The sequence below is a fragment of the Paralichthys olivaceus genome, chromosome 20 (genome assembly GCF_024713975.1).
Source record: "Paralichthys olivaceus isolate ysfri-2021 chromosome 20, ASM2471397v2, whole genome shotgun sequence".
Classification (NCBI taxonomy): domain Eukaryota; kingdom Metazoa; phylum Chordata; class Actinopteri; order Pleuronectiformes; family Paralichthyidae; genus Paralichthys; species Paralichthys olivaceus.
In genome coordinates, this window is record NC_091112.1 from 8,363,403 (window position 1) to 8,384,649 (window position 21,247).

The window sequence follows — 21,247 nt, forward strand, 5'->3', positions numbered from 1 at the left end:
CATGTATACTTGTTTTCTTATTCTGCATAAAAAAGAAAATTCATAAAGCAGTGATCTACAGCCATGTTCATCTCTTTTTTGGGTCCTCTGGAAACATTTCATTTTTTCGCAATTTCTTGTGTTGTGACTATTTGCAGCACACGTGTCGTCAAATTGATGAAGTTGTTTTCTATTTGCATGTGTTGAGCTCTCTCTGCCACCATGAGAGATAGATAGTGTTTAGGTTTGTCAGTATTAGTAGAGTATCCAGGATTTATACTCAGACTCAGGGGTTAGGCTACCTGTAAGACCTAACTCAGCACTAGAGTCAGATTAATATAAACTAAAACAAAAAACTCCAAGACTGAGTCAAAATAGAATAATAAAAAAGTAATACACACAGAAAAACGACATCACAACGATCACAAACACAAAACAAACTTCTCATATATAAATCTTTAATGATTATTTTAAAAACGTGAACCAAAAGCAACACTTAAACGAAAACATCTTTATTTTGAACTATTTTGGCAAATCATGAATCAAATAACGAATCATCGCTGATTTGTTGAAAAGAGGAAGGGCCACTTCACACCTCTAAGGTGAGATTTTTTTCTACATTTCCTCCAACCGTTGTTGAGAATCTCACTCGCTCCTTCCAAACGTTGATTCATCTTCACATAGTCCGACTCGTGAAACCGACACAACTCATCAGTATTGTGCTTTTTCTTCTTCTTCTTTTTTAAAAGGTGCCATCAAAGATGTAACCCTAACATCGACGAAACAACTGTCATCCAAGGCCAACATTGTCAGGCTAATGATAAAGGGAAATCTTCTGAAATGGAAGACATTAAATGCTTAACTGGTTGAGATCGATATTGCTTGGGGAGAGCAATAAGATGCTGGAAAAACAGATTAATTCATAACAGCGTGCAGGCTTTTACAAATACTATAGTATGAGGAATGTAAAATATTAAAAAAGCTGGGTTAATCCTCCGTGTAATAAGTTTTAAGATCTTTACTGCCTCCTATTGTACCTTGTTTACATTGGGACGACTTTGACCTCCTGACTTGTCACATTTAACAACGGACACTTTCTTCACAATTACTGAAAATAGGACTGGACAGAAATAAGACCCATATAGGCACTTTATAAAAACCAGTTTGCTACAGTTCAGTGTTTGTTGCTGCCAAGAGAACCACACTCAAAATCTGCAGTGTCTCCACGCACTTGACTTCCGGTGACTTGTTCAGAAATGCTGCTATTGCTGTGTTGAGGCCGCCACACTGACAGATCCACTTGCGATGGATGGCAGTGAAAGTTGTCTCTACAGTTTTTCACCCAAACAGGCCTCTTGAGGTTAGAACCAAGTTATGTGTTGAATGTTCTGGCGTGTCACTGTTCTGGCTGTGACGTGAAATAATCGTCTGTCCGGAACACGCTGGGGATTTCTTGAAGCTGATGCGGTGCTGGTCTTCTCGGGCTGGCCGGTTTCTGTGAACGAAGGGCACACAAAATTAATCTCAACTGTCCACCAGCACACACTGGAGTGGAATCAGGGGCAACTGCTGAGAAAAACTGGTTTGTTCACAAGGCGAGGGTCTCAACTATCAGGCTACATCCACACTACAATGTTTTAGCTCTAAAAAATGTCCATGTTGCTATGTTGCTTGTGTTGTTTTAGTTTTAAAACTCCAGGCTGCATTTAAAGGTTCAGTGTGTAGAATTTAGTGACATCTAGAAAACATCACAATGATTATTTTATATTCAATTTCTGCCAAAAATCCCTTTCACCTAAATCTTACACATTGAACCTTTAAGCATGGACGGACACATGGTTCTTATCAGTCACAACTTAACTACCAGATGGATGTAAAACGCTATAAACACTTACTTTTCAAATTCGTCTTTGGTCCAAGAAATCCCTGCTCTTACTTTTCACCATTGTTGTTTCTTGCTCGTATTATTTTCTTTAACTATCGTGCACAACGATTGGTGTTTGTGTTCAAATTAAAACATATTTGAATGGATGTAGCCTCAGACCTGTTTTACTTTGCATAAGAAAAGACAGTTTCACACCACAGTTCACTATTGATCCCAAAACCACATTAAATTCATCGATACAGACAAACTGTGTAAAGCTGCAGATTCACCAGCTCTTACATTTAGAAAGCCTGGGACGCTCATTGTGCGGAGGATCTTCTTGAAAGCACCTGGTAGTGTTCCTAATTCTCCCTCTGCCTGCGTGACCTGCTCCTCCATGGCGTTGACGTTGGCCCCGACCATCTTTACAAAGGCCTGTCGACAGCAGAGCAACACAGCAAAAAGGTGAGAAAATCTTAACTCTAGGCAAAAGGATATTGCACCAGGAAAATAAATTCAAAATACTGCCACACATGTAAAACAAAAGGCTTAAAAGGCCACTTGCATATTATGCCCAGATAATTTCTAAAAATGCAGAAAGAGAGAAAATACTTTTTTTTAAACATATTCTCTGTATGTACACTGTGTGTATTAGTTTTTATTCCATTCATATCTTTTATATTTCCTTACACTCTGCTGATGTAATATTGCAAATTATAGCATTGGGAGACTAATAAAGGATTATCTTATCTTGTGTTAGCTCAGCAGCCTCTGTCTCAGTTAGCTTCTCAGTGTGTGTGGAACATTATTACATATCAAAACAAGAACCTCCCAAGTCCAGTGTTTATTTCCACTACTGACAGAAGAAAACAGGAAGTGGTGAGTTCACTATTTCTCTAACTCTCTCCTCTTGTGTGGAGGAAATCTAATATATCATATTACATCACATGTTTCATTAATTTCACAATTGTTGTTGGTGTAGTTTCCTTCACAGGAGGATATTTACTGGATAACGTGTATTACCAAAGCAACAAACAAATCATTTTATACAAAAGCATAATTTCACTTTAACCACGATCACTTACCTCTAACTTATCAATTCTTCTGTATATTTGTCTCATTTCATCAGACTTCTGCTGGATTTGAGGTAGGTTTTCATTCACTATCTGGGAGGTATCGTTACGGATCTGGAGACAAAACACCAAAGAGTTACAAGAGACAAATATACTTCTCGTTTGGTTCAAATCAGATCCAGTGCACCCATAACAATCTTAATAATAATAACACCTAGTCTTTCAGTGTTACACAGCCTGACCTAACTTACCATATCCAGCATTCCAACAAACTCATCTACTCTCGTCAGCATTTCTTCCAAACTCTTCTCCAAACACAGGATCTGGAGGAGGAATCATTGAAAGAGAAGAAGAGGTTGTAAAATGTCAAACACATACTTGCAAACTATGTGGAAACTAAAGCTGCTGACCACACACTGAGTCAAACGAGTTAAACCTTGTGTGACTTTCTGTGCACTTCAAATCCAGCCCCCCCCCCCCACACAACGGTCCTTAAATTCTTTCAGCTCGGCCAAAAACACAGGGAGCTTTGTCTTCTTACAGAGTCAGCTCACTCAGTGTCTGCTGTCATGCATATCCACTTAATGTCAACTCATGAGTGACAGTGAGCCGGTCATCATGAGTAGAGCTTAACAAAACACATTCAGTACCTTCACTCTCCCCAAGCAGTCCTGTTTTTATTGTTATTCATATTATTTCAATGGATTTTGGTCCATATGTCCTGCAGCCCTTTTCCAGAGGGAAGGTAGACAGTTAGAGATGTGTCATTCCACAATCTGGTTCTCAATCATAGCTTACAACTGATCTATAAAAGATAAGGAAGTGACTTATTAATCATAAATACATTGATTAAAGCCTAAAGAAACATCTGTAATTTGAGGGTCACATCACTTCACTACAGTTTGGTTTCCTCTAACTTTCCTCCATCAGTTGTTAAATTATGTTAACTTTAATCACAGTTGATGTAGGTCTACGCCTTAAAAGCCAGATTAATTGTTCAGATGAATTAAATTTGTATTGATTTTGGTCCTGCAGAGGGAAGATGGTTGAATGGAGACAGGAGAAGTAGTGCCATGCTGAGGGGGGGATTTCGCAGTCTGGCAACCCCAAAAAATTGTTGTCAATAACGGCGAGTGAAAGTGAGCAGCACCGACCTCCTCTCCAGCGGAGGCCCTGATGTAGGAGGAGTAGCTGAGGGCGGTGTGTCCCAGCTCCTCGTCGTCCTGCTCCGGGTCGTCCCGGCTCGTCGTCCCGGGCTCCGCAGCTTCGTGGAGGCTCGGGCTCTCGGGGACGACGTTGGCCGCGGCGCCGAAGCTGGGGCTCTGCGACACGGAGCCGCTGCTCAGGATCTCGCTCACCATGGACAGGCTGCTGGCACTCTGCGACACGATGCCGCTGTCCCGGCTGATCTCCGCACTGGACTCCTCCAGGGGGGACAGCAGGCCCACCCTGTCCACCGGACGATGCTCCATGTCTCCTCTTCCCTGATCTACTGCTGTGTTTTCACCGCGATGTCAGCTGACGCGTGTCACGTGTGCTGTGAAGACGACGGTGCGTCGCGAGGGTCAAAACAGTGGAGCACAACAAAGCGCTGAGAAAAACACAGTCAGTCCACTGTAGATGATATGTCCCTGTTTATTACACGTGTGATTAAAACATGTTTCTGAACCCAGACTTTATTTGAACGGCACCTTTCACTCAGTTCAAAGTGCTTCACAAGTGACACAAATTCACAAATACAAATACAAATGCTGTGATTAAAATACCAGCTTTAATAACGATAAAATAATAATAAAAAGACAAAAGAAATGATAAAAAAAACTAATACCATAATACGAATAACGTTGATAATGTTATTGTTTATTTCTGTGCACAATCAATTGTTTTGTTTGATGGATCAATGTATTTGCATTTGAATATATTAGATTTGTATGCATAAATATAAATATATAAATAAACAAACAAAATACTTTTGAAACAGGAGAGGCATGATGATGTGTCTAAAGGTTCACAGTAAGTTTGACGTGTTTAAAAAAAATAAAGCTTAATCTCCATCAACCCAAAAAAAAAAAATCACTATTGAATCATTATGGCAAATTAATAATCAACAATAAAAGAATTGCAAATGTGATTATTTTTGTCACCCTGATGTTCATTGCCTGTATTGCACAATCTCGGCCAGCAGGTGGCAGCCAGAATCATTGCAGTGGATTTGATTTGTGTCCACAGGTCTGATGAAGAAACACAAACTATGACTTTGGTTAAAAATTGTTTCTATCGCCTTTAAGTGCACAGAATATATTTACGTTTCCTGTTAACTCAGTTTATTTGGAGAGAAGAGGCAGAAATGAAATCCTCTCAAATATGTATGTGGACATCGTAGAAGAATCACATGGGAGGCATTCAATTATCTTAAAAGAAGTTTTTTTCCACTTTAAACTTAACATTTTCGTAGTTTAGATGCAGTTTATTTTAATTTAATTTGCCAGATAAGAATCACTTATCACCGAGCATTTCCTTCATGTGCAGGTCACCACATGATTGACAGTCACTGATAGCAATGACTAATAATGTGACAGACAGGGTTTCAGGTCTCCCACTGAACCCACAATCTGCTGCTCGGCGGTGCACATTACAGCCGAAGCAGAGCAGCTGGATGTCGATGATGTGTTCTCTGTTAGAGCAGCGTCACACGCTGGGTAAACACAACAGACAAACATTCATTAGCAGAGAGGTGAAAGGAGTTTGTTGCTGCTGAAGGGCCTTTGACCCGCGACAGAGCTGCATTCCTCCTGCACGTCCAGGTCGGATGCAACGGCTGCAGCCAACAGTCAGAGGATGATAAAGACCAGTGTGTCTGAAGAAAAGTACAATTCTACCTTTAAATTCTCCATCGTCACTTTCTGATGTCTACAGTGAATCATTCTGTGTTGAAACTTGACCTCCATTCAACCTGCGACAGGCATGGGCTTGTTGCATGAAGCTGCAGATCTGCATATCTGCAGCAGGTTTAAGGGACAATAAGAGACTCTGATAAAGCTTTCGATTGCCCTCAACTGTTCACCATCTTGAAATAATCAACCGTAAATGTGTTTGTTTGCTTGAACTGCAGAATGGCAGCGACTCAGTATTTTCCAGAAAGTCACACCCTTGAGGGGAATGCATTATCATAAAAGATGTCGTGAAGCTTATGACATGTTTTACGGTTTTGAATTCCCGTCCTCCAGATGCTGCGGCTGGTAAAGAAGACGGATCTCAGAGTCTGCCAATGATTGTAGTGAAGAGCGTCTGACTTGTTGTTCTGAGGGGTTGAAACCTAAAATGCTTGTTTGGACAGTTTTCCCTCTAAAACCCAGTCAAGCTGAACTGTACATTTTATTCAAGTAAAGCTGAACCCACTGCATAATGTTTGCTACCAAACTCTGGTGAAACAAATTCAATTACATTCCATTTATACACAAACAACAAGCTCTGAAACTGTAGATTTTATTTGAAGTAAAACTATGGACTGTGTATAAAGATGGACGATGTGTGTCCACTTCCTACACCTTTCCAGAAATGAAGCCCAAATATCCCAGATACAAGTGCAGCCATTGTGCAGCAAGTTCAACACTTTAACATACAGCTACCTAAAATAACAGAAACCATCTTTGAGAAAAAGATTGTGTATTTTGACTTTGGTCTACCTTTCATCCATTAACAAAGACAAGGCGGGTTTATGACTGTACTGCAACCAGTCAGCAGGTGGCGATCTGGACATTTTGGTTTCTCTTTGGGGGAGCAGTCATGTAATGAATCTTTATTAACAGTCACTGGGATAAACTGAGACAAACATAATCCTACTTTCTTCTATCAATGAAAAGTTTCTATTCACTTTCTTAACTTAATCATTTTTTAAAAGTCACAATATGTAACTGAATATTTTCTGATTAAAAAACCTTGAATTCCCCATTGTGTGGTAACAAACACAACCAAAAAGTAAAAGTACTCTGGTATCAAATTGATGTATCTCCAGAATCAAGCAAACTATCTATATCCAACAGTTGTGACGATCAAGAGGTCTTGTAATAATCACGATTAAGAATCAATAGCTTTTTAATTACATAATTCAGTTAACAATAGATTGTGAGACAGAATAATTTATTGGAACAGATACAAGGATTTGATCACAATCATCAATGCATAAAAGAACTATTAAAAAAATCATACTCTACACAGCATTTATCAGAATATAAGAAATATAGATTTACTCTTTAAAAACATCCATAAGAAACCCCAAGTTGGTCCCAGTAATAAGAATGAAAGGTCTTTATAAAAGTGGTCACTAGCAGGAGATGTCGTTCAGAACTATCCGATACAGTGGACTCGCCTAAAAACAGTTATTTGATCCGATGCTTATTACATACATACGTACAAGTTTTTTCATTTTAAGACAAAAACAACCTTAAAAATACAAGAAATATATACAGTTTCCTTGTTTCATGGCTCGCAACTTCCTATTATTATCTTGTAAAAACAAACAGAAGTTACTCGACTTAAATCGGACAAAACCCACTTGTGCTCATATTTATCCGCTTTCCAGTTTGAGTCTCTGAGCAGTTTGGGATGTTTATGTCTCTGAGCGCGTGTTTGTAAGTATTATAGGGTAATGACGGTGCCATCCTCCTCCACCCCTCCCCTGGGCAGCGCAAGACTGTGACGTGGGTCCGTTTTCAGGGAGCTGAGGATTTTGTGCAGGCTGCCGTTGCTGTGGCGGAGCGCTGGGTTGCTGCTGTGATGCGGCGGCTGTACGTGGTGGTGACTGTGCTGGGACTGTTGGTGCAGGCTGTGCTGCAGGTTGAGGTCTCTGTGAAGCTGGTAGCTAAGGCTGCTGTGCTGCTGTTGGTGGTGGTGCTGCTGGTGGGACCCTCCGTTGAGGCTCGGCTGGGAGCGGAAGGAGGCGGTGGAGACTACCGATGAAGGGCGTGTGGGAGGGCTGGGAGGTGCAGCGAGGCCTGGAACCGTCGTTGGCGTCTGCTGGTGTGTGCGAGACGCGCTTGATGCCAGGGAAGCGTTTGACCTCTGAGACGGCCGCTTGATACTGCTCTCAATGACAATATCGGTCTCTTCGTCACTCTCCAGGTCGTCTTGGTATCCGTGTGCTCCTGAGGACGCCGCTCCCATGGAGGCAACTGACAAACTTGGATATCCAGTCGATCCGCTGCTGTCAGATGACTGGCCGGAGCTGCCCGATATCCTGCTGCTGCGGACCACGTTATTGCGCTGGTTCACTGGCTTGACCGTCACGATCAGGTTGTGGCTGTTGGCGATCATCATGTCCGTTACCTGATCCAGGGACTTCCCGGTCACTTCGATGCCATTCACCTCCAGCACCTCGTCATTAACCGCCAGCAGCCCGGTGCTTTCCGCCAAGCCTCCGGGCACCAGCCGGGATATGAAGATACCGGGGACTTTCTCCAGCCCGTGTGGTGTCACCCGTACGCTGGTTCCATCTCGGATGTAAAAACCCAAGGGTTTGTCTGACCCGTGGCGATAGAGTCGGACACGACGGTGAGATTCAGGGAGGATGTCCACATCGATAATGGAGGAGACAGGCCGGAAGTCCTGTGGCATGCCGATACGGATGTGTGGCCGCTTGCGGTTGATGTCGTTGTTGCGCAGCGCGACCACTGCCTTCTTCCTGCGTGTTATTGTGTTGGTGCCAAAGTTAGCATAGTCGACCTCTTCTGCAAAGAAATAAAAAGAGACAGGAAAAGGTTAGCATTAAGTATTAAGGTTTGTCTTTCATGTGTTACTTGTTTCCAGATGCAGCACAGAGAGAAGAAAAACATCTAAAAGGTATAAAAGTCTGAGAGAGTCACAACAAGCTGACAACATAAAGGTTTCCAAAGTTGAACTAGAAAACCTGTGCACACAAACGTGTTTGCCTACGTCTTTAAATCAAACCACCTGCCTCACAAACTCAGGAACCTTTGCTTAAACTATACACAGATGTACTTGAAAAGAATTTTCCTGTGAGAGAGCTGCTAATCATTTATACAGATTTCATTCCACATGTGACATTAGCACAGTTTTTATTATTGAAGCCATAAACAAGGCCCTGGTGCTCGCTGCTTTAGTCCTTAACTGGGTCCCTTTAGAATGACGAGTCCAACCTATGCATCAAACATGACATGTGAGCATGTCAACTACAGTATATTCACACACTGCTACTACTGAGATGCAGTGTGTGTGTGTGTGCATGTGTGTTTGTGTAAAATGCTGAGCGTGCAGAACATTCCTGCCTGTGCTGACAGAGGTGACCCACCCTTTTGCCACCAGGCAGTAGACCTAGGGATCCCCAGTGTGCCTTCATGCACTCACCCACACAGGCACACACATGTACGAACACAAACGTTGTAATTGACAAAAATAGGGATTTTACTCTCAAGTTATACGACAGGAAAACTATTCAATGCTCCACTAGCTGAACCAGTGAACTCGAAGAAAAATGAGACAAAACACGGTGGAAAGAATGAGCTGCGAGGGAAGATCGGTGGGGTAAACACAGTTCAAGCACGATGTTTCCAACCAGAGATTTAGAGCAATCAGTGAAACAATGAAAACCTTCATGGAGGAGATCATCCTCACACTGAGAGACTGACGTCTGAGCAGCGTATCAGCTGAGATGGACATGCATGGCCAAAATAAACAAGGGAGGATTGAGGCTAAAATATTCCCTTAAGGTGTAAAACTTGAGGGGAACTTCCATACTTCTTTGTTATTGTTGGGCATGTGTGCTGGTGTAAACAGGAAGGCACGGGACTTAGTAACAGCCTGTCTCCTACACACGTCAGCAGCTGTATCGTTGTAAAATGCAGAATTCAACTGCACAGTCGTCAGCAAAGAAAACAGGGTCAGCAATGATTATACATGTTCTACAAGGTTGATGTCGGTTGTTGTCTTCTGGAAGGGGGTCATGTGATAGGAGCCTGTCGGGTTAGCGAAGGCTACGTCCTGACCGCAAAGGCTCAATCATTGAGTGGCTGTGAGTGTCTACGTCATCGTGTCCAAACTGCCTGTCCAGTATCATGGACGCCAGGTGAATCCATGGCAGAGATGATGCGTTTTCAAACAAAAACACCGAAGTGAGGATGTAGCATAAGATGCATGCATTCCTTGAATTGTGGTAGGACAGAGAAATATGTGTGTGTGTGTGTGTGTGTGTGTGTGTGTGTGTGTGTGCGCGCTCCTTGATTAAAAAATAACTTCATAGCTCTCTAATCTTCCCCTCTCAGGCAGACAGGAAATCTGGACACAGCGAAGCCTGATGTGACAGGAAGTTAGGGTCCCCAGGCGGGAGCATCAGCTCCTAAACTTCCATTGCAAAAATGATGAGTCATCTTTGCCTGACTGTGTGGGACACCTGCTTTATAAAAATGATACTGTGTGTGTGTGTGTGTGTCTACTGTAATATTTGATCCAGTCAAAGTACACTGTGGAGGGAGAGAACATTTAAACAAATATGGAGACTCGGAGCAGAGCCAGCTGGCCACTTGTCCCTCCGGCCTCAGAGGAGTGCGCATGTCTGCCATGCGACTCCCTACACAGTGCTGACTCATTAATATACGTCGTCTTCCTCCACCACCTCCTCTTACAGGTCCTGTGCAGAGTGTCGACTAAGCAAGAGCCTGTTTAATTATAGCTTTGGAGAAGAAGTGAAGGGAGTGTTGAGGTTCTGTTGGACATGGTGGGAGTTTTGGTCTGTGCACAATGTCCCAGTGCAAGTCCTCAGAGTCAGGTTGTAAGAAGCAGATAAAGGACTGTAAAGCCGTTTTCAGACAGGCCTTTCACATATGAAGAACCCAGCAGGTGACTGTCTGGGTCAGACGTGTTTAAAACAACGGGAAAATGTCAGCAACATTCAGGAAAGGGGTGGCGTGTGCGTAGAACATGCTAAAATCCCATGTTTTCATTTACAGAACATACACCTCTTTTTCATCCTGAGATATTTTAGCTTTTTCCGTTTCGTGTTTGTGGCGCGTTACAAACGTCAACACTGCCACTCGCTTGCTGTGTATTTTCCACCCAGATATTTTATAAGGAAGGTGGCGGGAAAAGTTCTGGAAAATGTCCGGAGCAACTAACTGGGTCATTCGTGTTCTCACCTTCAACTCCTCCGGAAAAATGTCTGAACTTCGATGTATGTCTGAAAGCAGGTTTTGTGAAATAGAGATTGATGCCTCTGCAAAAGCATCTGAGCATCATCAAACATATGTTATTCTTCATTTTCTACACATGTTGCGGCAGTAGTTGATTTGATTGAATCCAGAGGAGGCATTTGCAACAGGGCTGGAATTTCAGCCACAAGTGCAAGTTCCGCTGATGGGAACCATATTGAAGGGGAGTTGCAGCAAAGTCTCCTTTCAGGTCTATGGTGAAACGCCCTCCCTCCTTCCACACCCTCACCTCAGTCCGAAACCGACACGCAGCCGCACCACATCACCAGTGTGTTTCAGTAGGAAGGATGATCTTTCAGTCAGAAATCCTGTGTATGCAACTATAATTATGCTTTGTGTGTGTAATGTCTCACAGCTGTTTTGCCAAATCCCATAAGAAGGTTGTGTCAGTGTAATTTGTTTAAATAAAGCTATGAATACAAAGGCATGGGGTGAGTTTGAAATATACAATCAACTAGGAAAACTGCATTTAAAATAAGTCTATGTACAAACTCTTCCTCAGTGGTGTTCAATTAAAAACTACAACAAATTAAAATAGATATCTTACTATATATATTTATCTTTCTGAAAGCAGAATTTTAAGTAAAAGGACATGAAAAGAGAAGGCGATGAGCAAACCGACTGATACTCATCAGATATCACCTTGTAGGGACATCCGTCACCTCACTTAAAAAGTAGCTTCCATTCTTCCTGTAACTATTTATATAATCACATAGTTTGAATGTGAGTTGCAGGTAAAGGAATGAAGAAGGTATTCAAATGATGAATACCACAGCAGGTGGAGCAGGTTCACATTCACGAAACCCTGAAGTCATTTTCGGTTTCCCAAAAGATAAGATAACCTGTTATTAGTCCGACTGTGGGGAATGTGTCACAGCAACAAAGGGAATAGTTAACATAGACAAAGTAATAGGTAGATAGAGACACAATATAAACACAAGGAAATACATGAACATTTTACTCAGAGTAAAACCAACAAACAATTAAGATGCATTTATTCAGCATCTATTCTGGTAATCGATGGATCATTTAAGTCCTATTCCAATCAAAGATGCTGAAGAAAGAGAACACGCCTCATTTTTATTTTTTTTTGGCATCTTTGGGTTTTTACTAGTATTTAAGAAACCTGGACATGTCACTTTGGGTTCTGGGAAATTGTGATTGGCAGTTTAAGCAAGAAAATAACAACTACTTGGAAATAATTCTATACGGTTGAAACTCCTCATATTACCCTGGTAAGTAAAACCACAAGAACACATGGGATTACATTATTTGGAGGTGCCACACAAATAAAAATGCTGAGTCATAGAAGCAGACTGTGCCGGCGAAACCCTCTGTCTGTGTCTATGGGAAGTTATATTCAAAGCATTCATCAACCTGAAAAGTATTTTCCCCATTGCAAAATGACACATTATATGTTCTCTGTTACTGATGCACATCAAGATGAAAAAATGCTCAATAAAAGTTTCATTCAAACTTGCATGTGAGACCTTCTGTAGGCATTTAAGTTTACATAAGTGCAGTCTAAGATAATTACTTTAAACCGCAGATGAAACAATCTGACAAATTACTTCACAGAAGTTAAGTTAGAATGAACTCTCAGGTGTCCAAGTTTTCTAAACACACACACAAACAGATTGTACAGCAGAGCTAGACTAAGTGGGCATGTTCCGGCCGATCACACAAAGGTTATCGTAACAACTCCTGACAACCCTAATCCCGGCTACACTGAAGCATGATGGGTAAGCCGATGTGAACCCGTTGATCAAAGCCCATTGGGTCACTGCCAGGCATCTGCAGGCTCAACAGCACCTCGCAACCAAAGCCTATTAGAAAAACTCGGTTCAATTAGGTGCTACTCAGTGTTTCCACATGGTTATTTACTCTCAGATGTGATTTACTGATCACTGTATAGAATATATAACACGGTAGATGATGCACTTTTGCTGTGCAAACCAGCTGTTTGCGTTTATCCTAAACTTCAGTTTGTTCTTGGGGAATTCCACTAAGACTCCAGCTCATAGTGATGCAAATTGCTGACAGAGACGGAAAAACATTCGTTCACTTAAATCACATTAAACGTCTGTGGTAAAGAGTATCAGCGAGGGTAATGCGAGAGCTCTCACATGGCTCCGCGGATAAAGAAAGAAATTGACATAGGGATTTTCAACATTGCCGTGTTTTCCAGCCTTGTGAGTGTAAATGTGCAACAGTGACACAAAGCAAGGTGATTTATTCAGGAACACTCAGGCCTATACCAGAGAACACCAGCGAACATGGCTCCAGTGTGCAGCCCAGTGAAGGTCAGGGGGAAAAGATCAGAGGTGAAAAGACGGCTTCTGGGTGACTTGTACATTCTACTCTCTGTTGGAGTGTCTCTGTGTCTGCATGACAGTCGAGGAATGTGGGTAAATGTAGTCGGAGAAGTGTCCATACAAGTTGAAAACATTCAGCAGACGGCCATTAAACTTAACAGGATACTGTTAAAGTAACGGGTTCCATTACTGGCATATTGATAATCTTCATCACAGCCACACTTTGCATCAACTTTAATGAAAATCTATCAGACAATCACATTTAAATTAGTTGGAAAACATAATACGCAGCCTGCTGGTGTGACACCAGTGCATTCGGGAGGATGAAACTGGTTTCTCTGTGATCCCTGGTTGCTGTCGAACACCCCATGCCGATTTTAAGCTCACAAAGCAAAAGTGGAAAAATAGCCTTTGTTCCTCCGCGGCCCACCTCTAGTTAAGCAAAGCTGTGAAAAGAACGCCCTCTTAAAAGTCCTACTGCTTTCCATCTCCCATAAAAAAAAGCAGGAATCTAAAGGGTTTTATGATGAGCCATTAGGGCCTCCACACACTTGTTCCTGGCAGCTCTTCTTACATCCACCGCTGACTCAACACACAACTGTAAACACAGACTCGAAAGACGACAGAAATGGACCAACCCCAGAAACACACACTTTGACATGTTGATACTGTATTTCACATCCTTTCTATGCTTTGTTTTATATAAGTAATATACACAAAGATCAACACCAACATTACAGCCGTGTCTGGTAATAACAACACGGACCTTCACACTAATGATATTTGAAGAGGTGTTTGAGTCCGACTTCATGTGTGATATTTCACACAGGACTCTGTGAAAGTTGGCACTCCCCATGTTAAGTGTTTTTTTTAGTATACCTGTGTTGGCAGAGGGAACAACACGAGCTGCCACAGCTAACGGCAGACTTTATATTCATCCACTGGAGATTAGCCCATGTTGTGTCAGTAGATCTATCATGTGCCTCTGTGCCACTTCACGTGTATTAGGAAGGAAATCTTTGTGCTTAGTGGACAGTCAAATGGAGGATAAAAAAGATACTGCTGAAATAGTATACCCTTTTATTTTATTAGCATTCAAGAGTATAAAGTCATGATATTATGAGACTAAAGTTGTGAGGCTATGAGTCATGTTAGAGGTGGAATATCGAAAGTTCAACCTGTCGTGTTAAATCAAGGAATGTGGAGCATCTTGTCAAGTTATATTTTAGTAGAGGATCCACAAATAACATAATAATTCATCTGCTGGCTCATCAGCTCCACATCATCATATGTATCAGGACTTTGAAAAGATTACGCAAGAAACTATATCTGTGCTGAAGAAAGAACCACACAGACTTGGAGGATGTCTGTTTAGTAGGAAGCAGATTGGTTCAAGATTTTGGATCCACCACTGCAGTGCACCGACTTTCCTTGCTGCCTAATTTTTTTTTCTTTTTCTCAAAACATTATGATTTCTATCTCAATAAATTACAGCCTTCTTCATTTTCTTGTAATATTACGACTTAACTCTTGAAATCTCAGACTTTTTGCTCATCAATATGATCCTCATACTCAATATTCAATACTGTTAATCAGTTTTAAACCCTGTCAGTGAAGAGCCTTGTTACTATGAGCATGTGAGACTTGGGGTGAAGGCGACAACATCAACACTCTGCTAACAGCACCCAGGGGTGTGACCGGTGACCCTGCTGCTAATGATATTTTTACCCAGTGATACGACCCAGACACCAGCAGTGCAGATGAGGAACTTTACAGCCAGACGCCTTCAGAGAGGCAATAACTACTGTGGTGACAACAGCCCATGAAGAAATCTACAATACACTCAGCCATGGAGATATGAAGCAGAGAAAACTAGGCTCCAGATAAACTTAAGGGAGACTTCACTGGCTATAACCATCTTTACTGTACAGACATAAAAGTGCTATTATTCTTTTGTCTGAACTTAAGCTGCTTTCCTGTATGTACATAAGTCCTGAAATCTTCTGGAGGGGCTGTGTGTAAAAAAGCAAATATCCGACATATAATTGCTCTGGACAATTTCCCCCCAAAATTCCTTTAAGTAGTAAACTTCCATTGCCATCTTCTCTAAAAGGCTAAAAAAATATGTGGAGAATGCACATTGACCAAGCTGTTAAAAGTTTTTTTTTTCTTGGGGCATGAAAAGTTAACATGTTTGGATTTTTGTTTTAACGGGAGACTGATGTTAAATTCATCAGTTCACTACAGTATTCTCAAACTACAGCCTCCAACCTCTTGGCTTGTTTCTATGTCTACAGCATATTCAGCTACAGTCCATCTATGCCAGTGACATTCCTGCACCCCAACAACCCCCCCCAGGCCCCCATCACTGTCTCTGGCCGAGCGTGACAAAGTGCTTAGTGACAGGAGAGACCACAATCACTGGTGAGAGAGAAGAGTGAATAGTGCTCGACCCTGCTGCCTTTTGCATTAGGTCACTGGATGCTGTGGCAGTGGGCTTCATTCCTGGGCCCCACAGACGTGCACACACACAAACACACACATACACGCACACACAGCTGGCAGCTCCTCACTTTCAAAACCACCAGGAATATGGCACAAAAGCAGAGCGGGATGAAACAGCACATGACAGAGCAGCGTTATGCAGGAGAGGCAGCCCATTAAAAACAACGCTGACAGTAGCTGTGCATCCAGCGAAACATTTTGCATTTTTGTCCCGTTTGCATTAGAAAAGACAGTTTAATGAAATGCAGGATGCTTTGTGCTGCTTTCTTCTCATAGCTTGGGGTCAGAAATAGCTGGTTTTCATGTCTCTCCAGTGGTTTTACACAACAGATCCAAATAAAGAAAAAATGAGCTGAACTGCACATTTCTACGTCTCCTTCCCATGTAATGGAGCTGCAGTGAATAATTTAAAAAAGGCTTTTCTCATCTAATAAACTACATCTTAGCTGCCAGGTCAGATTTTCACCTTTGTTAAAAAAAATAAAATGCATGCACGGAGGCCCCTTCCAATGGGACGTACATGTAAAAATGTATCGGTCGAATCAAAACAATCAGTATTCCTGGACGTCTTGTCTCTTCCGCATTGGGAGACGGCTGGGAAGTCAATCTGTGTGTTTAGGGGGCGGCTCCTGCCAAGACGTTCGGCTAGTACTAACATGGAAAAAGAATCCAGACAGAATAAAGATGAACTTTTTTTTAAACATCCAAACATTTTTCACATTCTTGGAGGGGTGGTGGAGGCAGGGCCCGGGTGGAAATTTGGAGAAGCTTGATAAACGTACGTGGTTACAATCATCGACTCCTCCTCCGAAGGTCGAGGAACTTACTGGAAGTTTCTGCTCTTGTGCATTATCTGAAAAGTAAATGCTTTTCAAATGAGGCACTTGAGAACAATTTACAGGTATTTGTACTATTTTTACTAGGTATTTGTATTGGTACTTGGGGTCTTATAGGTCTTTTACTTTTGATACTTCTAGCCCAGTTTACTAATAATTATTATTTAGATTTACCTAAATATATTCTGAATGCAAGATATTTTTTGTAAATATTCTGAATACTGTTAATATCTGTTATTTCCAGAGAGATGTTAGAAGAAAAAAGAAAAATCAGATTAGAGCCTTGATCATCATTTACAAATCATTCATAGTCATTCAGTCTGAATGTCTATCATATGACACATGAATAAAAATAGAGAAAAAACTAGATAAAAATCTTGGGGATCACATCAACCACAACGCCTGTCAACAAATTCAAAATTCCAATTACTGGAAGCCGCTACTCAAAACTCCCTCTGTGGTAGTTCCTGCCATGATGAAACAGACTCACAAGGTGAAAGCAACACCAACAACGCTGTAAATAAAAATGGGATTACAAAAACTGAAAGAGTGTCAGGGGAGAGTCGGGTGAAAGTATCGACAAGAAGAGAATGAGACAAAACTCGAGCTGGGTATCGCTCCGCACACTCCTTCAATCCCTGCACTCATTTCACTAACAGTCAGTGCGGCACACGGGGGCCGGGCTGCACATCTGGGACAAGTTAAATGGAGCTGCCTCGTCTGCTCGGCTCTGGTTTGGCTTGGTGTGTGTGTGGCGGTGGGGTGAGGAGAGAGTTTGAGATTCGCTACAGGTATCACCATCCTCCACACACACAAGACAGCAATAAAGTGTTATCGTGACTTTACATAATCGTCCATTCATTGCCTGTGCTCACCCTAGCTCTGGCCATATCTACTACCTGCCTAATCCTAACACTAACACACACACACAGACAAGACCCCACACAAAACCAGCACACACACACACAAACTGTGGGGCCGAATCACAAGGGGGGGGCAGAGGTTAAGACGGACGGGGGAGTATTTAAAGAAGGGAGAAGGAGAGTGCATGTGCGTACGTAAGGAGATTAACCTGTGTTTGTGTGTGTGTGTGCTGACATATGACAGAGGAGGGGAGAACATCAAAGAGGGAGGACGAGGAGAGCGATGGAGTCGACAGCTCTTGCATTCCTCAAAATGAACAATCTACACGCCATCAAGCCCCCCCCCCCCCGACCTTCAAGGAAAAAATGCTGGTGGGGGGTTCTCAAACCCTTCCTGCTTCCTCCTCCTTCAACTACTGCTCCCGGTTTTAATGCAGCTGCCTCTCTGCCGCAGCTCATATGCATGTTTCCAACAAGGAAAACACATGCTGTTGATTTAAGTTCCACCAAGTCTCAGCTCCATCTGGCCCACAGGTACCAGGGCTGCCTGCTCTGCTCAGTACCCATGCAAAGATATAAATAAACATCCCTGTGGAACACAGCGTTAATGGAAATCTTGGACTCTTTACCTAAAAACAGCCATGATACGGGGGGGAGATTTTCAAACTGAACAATGAGTACTCGAGAGTGACTCATGGGTAAACATCAAAATACTTTCTTGCAGCCATATGAGAAATAATATAATTTACATGCATTTTGGCAAAGAAGGGATGAGGGGAAACAGAATCTGGCAGTGTTGTGGGTACACAGGTCACAGCAGCAGACTTGGACGGGAGTCACTGCCACCTGTCTGGCCGTCTGCTTGTGTGAGAGTGATTAAAGTGTGTGTGTGTGTGTGTGTGTGTGTGTGTGTGTGTGTGTGTGTGTGTGTGTGTGGACAAACGTAAAGATAACACACGCAGAATTGCTCTTGTTCATCCATCCTGAGAGCTCCAATCACAAGTGATCAGCTCTGAGTACGAGTGTTTAAACATGAAATGAAAATGTCTCCTGTGACCATTTGTGACTGGATTTCACTTCCCTGCTCAACATTTGTGGTTACGAACCAATTATGTTTATGAGTTTACAGATGAATCCAATGACAATGTTTGTTTGTTTGTGTGTGTGTGTGTGTGTGTGTGTGTGTGTGTGTGTGTGTGTGTGTGAGAGAGTCAGCAGGGGCTAAATGAATCAATGTGTACAGCTATGAAGAAATATAATTTAAGAAAAGCATCAGTGAATGTCTGTGTTGATATTGTGGCTGAGGTCACAAACAAATCAACACATGGACGCTGAGCTTCAGCAGATCAGAGGACGTCAGCTGAGTAGTCGGTCCTTCATATGTGGCCCAGGAATGATTTGCATTCATGCAGTGAAAATATTGCGGCAACATACGCCGCAGACGACTTCCGAATGTGGTCTGAGTGATCGGATCTCTCGGTTCTTAGTTTTGATGGGATCCCTCAGGACCAGGTCTTAATGCTCCTCAAACATGAGATGTTGTTTCCTCACAGCCTCTTACTTTCAATATTCTTCTCTCATTCACAGCCAATACAAAACATTTAGAAATCATAATATTCACAATCACTGCGTAAAGTGTCAGTTCCTCTCCAACACTCACAAAACTCAACAGAAGCTTATAGCAGCCTTCATCAAATAATGTTTAATGAGCCCCAGACTGAAGGGATTTGCCCTCAATTGGATTTTCTTCACGTTGCTTAATGAAGAGAACAATGTTTATGAGTCCTGTGTGGATATTATTCATCTGTGCCCACACTGTTCCTTTGCCACGGCTTTTTGAAACATTTTATCGTTGAGAAAATGAATAGACCCATCCATCGTTTTAGTTAGTGTTTAAATTATTTGTGTTATTTAAATAGCACTGCATCTAAAAACGGGCCAAACCGACAGGGAGAGCTAAAAATAATGAATGTAAGGAGGACGCAGCGGCTGCTGTGGAGGGGTGGGGGAACTGAAACGTTATAATACTGTATAAACCAACTGATTTGAACTAAACCACTGTATTATTTGCTGCATGTAGCTGTCGAACAAACTATATTTGGAATCACAAATATAGGAACTGACACACCTAAATACTGTAGTTATATGACAGCATTAAACATAACAACTCATCATGCTGCTCATGGGCCAGTTTTAATTTCATTTGTACTAAACTGCTGGCTTTGAGGGAAACAGAAAGAGAGAGACGGGGAAAGGGCGAGACTGTGTCTGTCTTCACAGAAGGTGTCTTGCTGAGAAGGTCTTACATCAACCCACAGGAAAAGTGATCCTTTGTTATGAAGCTGCCTCTGGAGACATTCAGCTCATTCACACCACAGGCAAGAAAAATAATCCATCCCGTTGCAACTCGACTTATGAGAAGCCAGAGAAAATGTTATCTCTGAAGGCAAATGAGATCACTTTTTGTTTTTATCCTTACCCAAGCAGACAGATACAGTCACAAACACACACACGCTTCTTATTCTCTTGGCCCTTACCCTAACCTTAACCATCGCAACCACATGTCTAACCCCAACAATAACCCTGACATTCTTGGCTGAATTTCAGGCTCTTGCCCACTTTTGTAGTTGATCCACTTTGACATGACTATTCTTAATCCTCTGAAAGGGATCCAGCATGAGTTTTGCCCAACTATGTGTTGAACACTGCCATTAGTGCAAGCTCCCTCACTGACCTCTTTTCAGTCACGAACAAGGGTCAGTGAAAAGCCCCCTTCCGGCCTCCAGGTGAGGGCCCCCCGTTCCCTGGAGATGCAATTGGGCAAGTCCTTTGCAAGCCTGGACAGGCCCCATTCCCATCCTCCCCTGCACCTGAAAACACCAACACCCGCTCTTGCACAACCACACAGCATAACAGAACACTTCCTGTGCATGGTGACACATATCCTTGGTTCTTCCTGCTCTGCTCCACTGACTCCATTTGTGATTAACTTTATCAAGTCTCTGTGCCCCCCCGCACACACAATATTGTACTTCTATCTTAGTGAGGACACTCATTGGCATAGTGCATCCTCCAGTCCACTTCACCTGAACCATCACAACTAAATGCCAAACCCTAACAGCAAGTCTTAACCGTCAAACAGCTCATTGAAAGTGGGTCAACAAGTGAGGACCGACCAAAGTTCCCATAACTTCTAGACTCAAATGCGTCCAAACAAAGATATCTGTTCAAGCATGCACAGGTTTATGCAGCTATCCAAAACCTTATCCCCAACCAGGGCCTCAGAAACTACGACCACGCTTTGGTCCCCGAGAGGTTTACAGCTCTAGACAAGGTCAGTGTTTAAACTGGAAATGGCCCTAAAGAGGCAACAAAAACATGGTCACACACGCACACACTGTCAAAACTGTCTATGGGAGACTTTCCACATGAGCTGTCAGTGTCCATTGTTATGGTCTGTCTATGGGACACAGTTCATATCAGCACACAAGAGTTGGGGCTCATTCCTCCCCTCCTCCATTCTCTTTCCTTCCTCTCCCATCCTGAACTGCTGAGCTGGCCTGATTCGAGCACCAACTCGGGGGAGGGTGGTA

General features: G+C 42.4%; 2 protein-coding genes across 2 annotated transcripts in view; both read right to left on the reverse strand.

Moving 5' to 3' along the window:
* Nucleotides 1-420: 420 nt before the first annotated feature.
* bloc1s4 (biogenesis of lysosomal organelles complex-1, subunit 4, cappuccino) lies at nt 421-4,519 on the reverse strand. The gene is made up of 5 exons (XM_020101903.2): nt 4,071-4,519; nt 3,168-3,239; nt 2,929-3,030; nt 2,144-2,278; nt 421-1,474 (listed from the first exon to the last, which is right to left on the reverse strand). Exons 1-5 carry the CDS (start codon nt 4,386-4,388, stop codon nt 1,376-1,378), a joined length of 726 nt encoding a protein of 241 aa, XP_019957462.1. The 5' UTR covers nt 4,389-4,519; the 3' UTR covers nt 421-1,375.
* A 2,474-nt stretch (nt 4,520-6,993) lies between these two features.
* pard6gb (par-6 family cell polarity regulator gamma b) overlaps nt 6,994-21,247 on the reverse strand; it is a 32,820-nt gene continuing 18,566 nt past the window's right edge. The window contains exon 3 of the mRNA XM_069515789.1: nt 6,994-8,642. Within this exon, the coding sequence (XP_069371890.1) occupies nt 7,555-8,642 (1,088 nt within the window). The 3' untranslated portion in view covers nt 6,994-7,554. The remainder of the gene's footprint in view (nt 8,643-21,247) is intronic.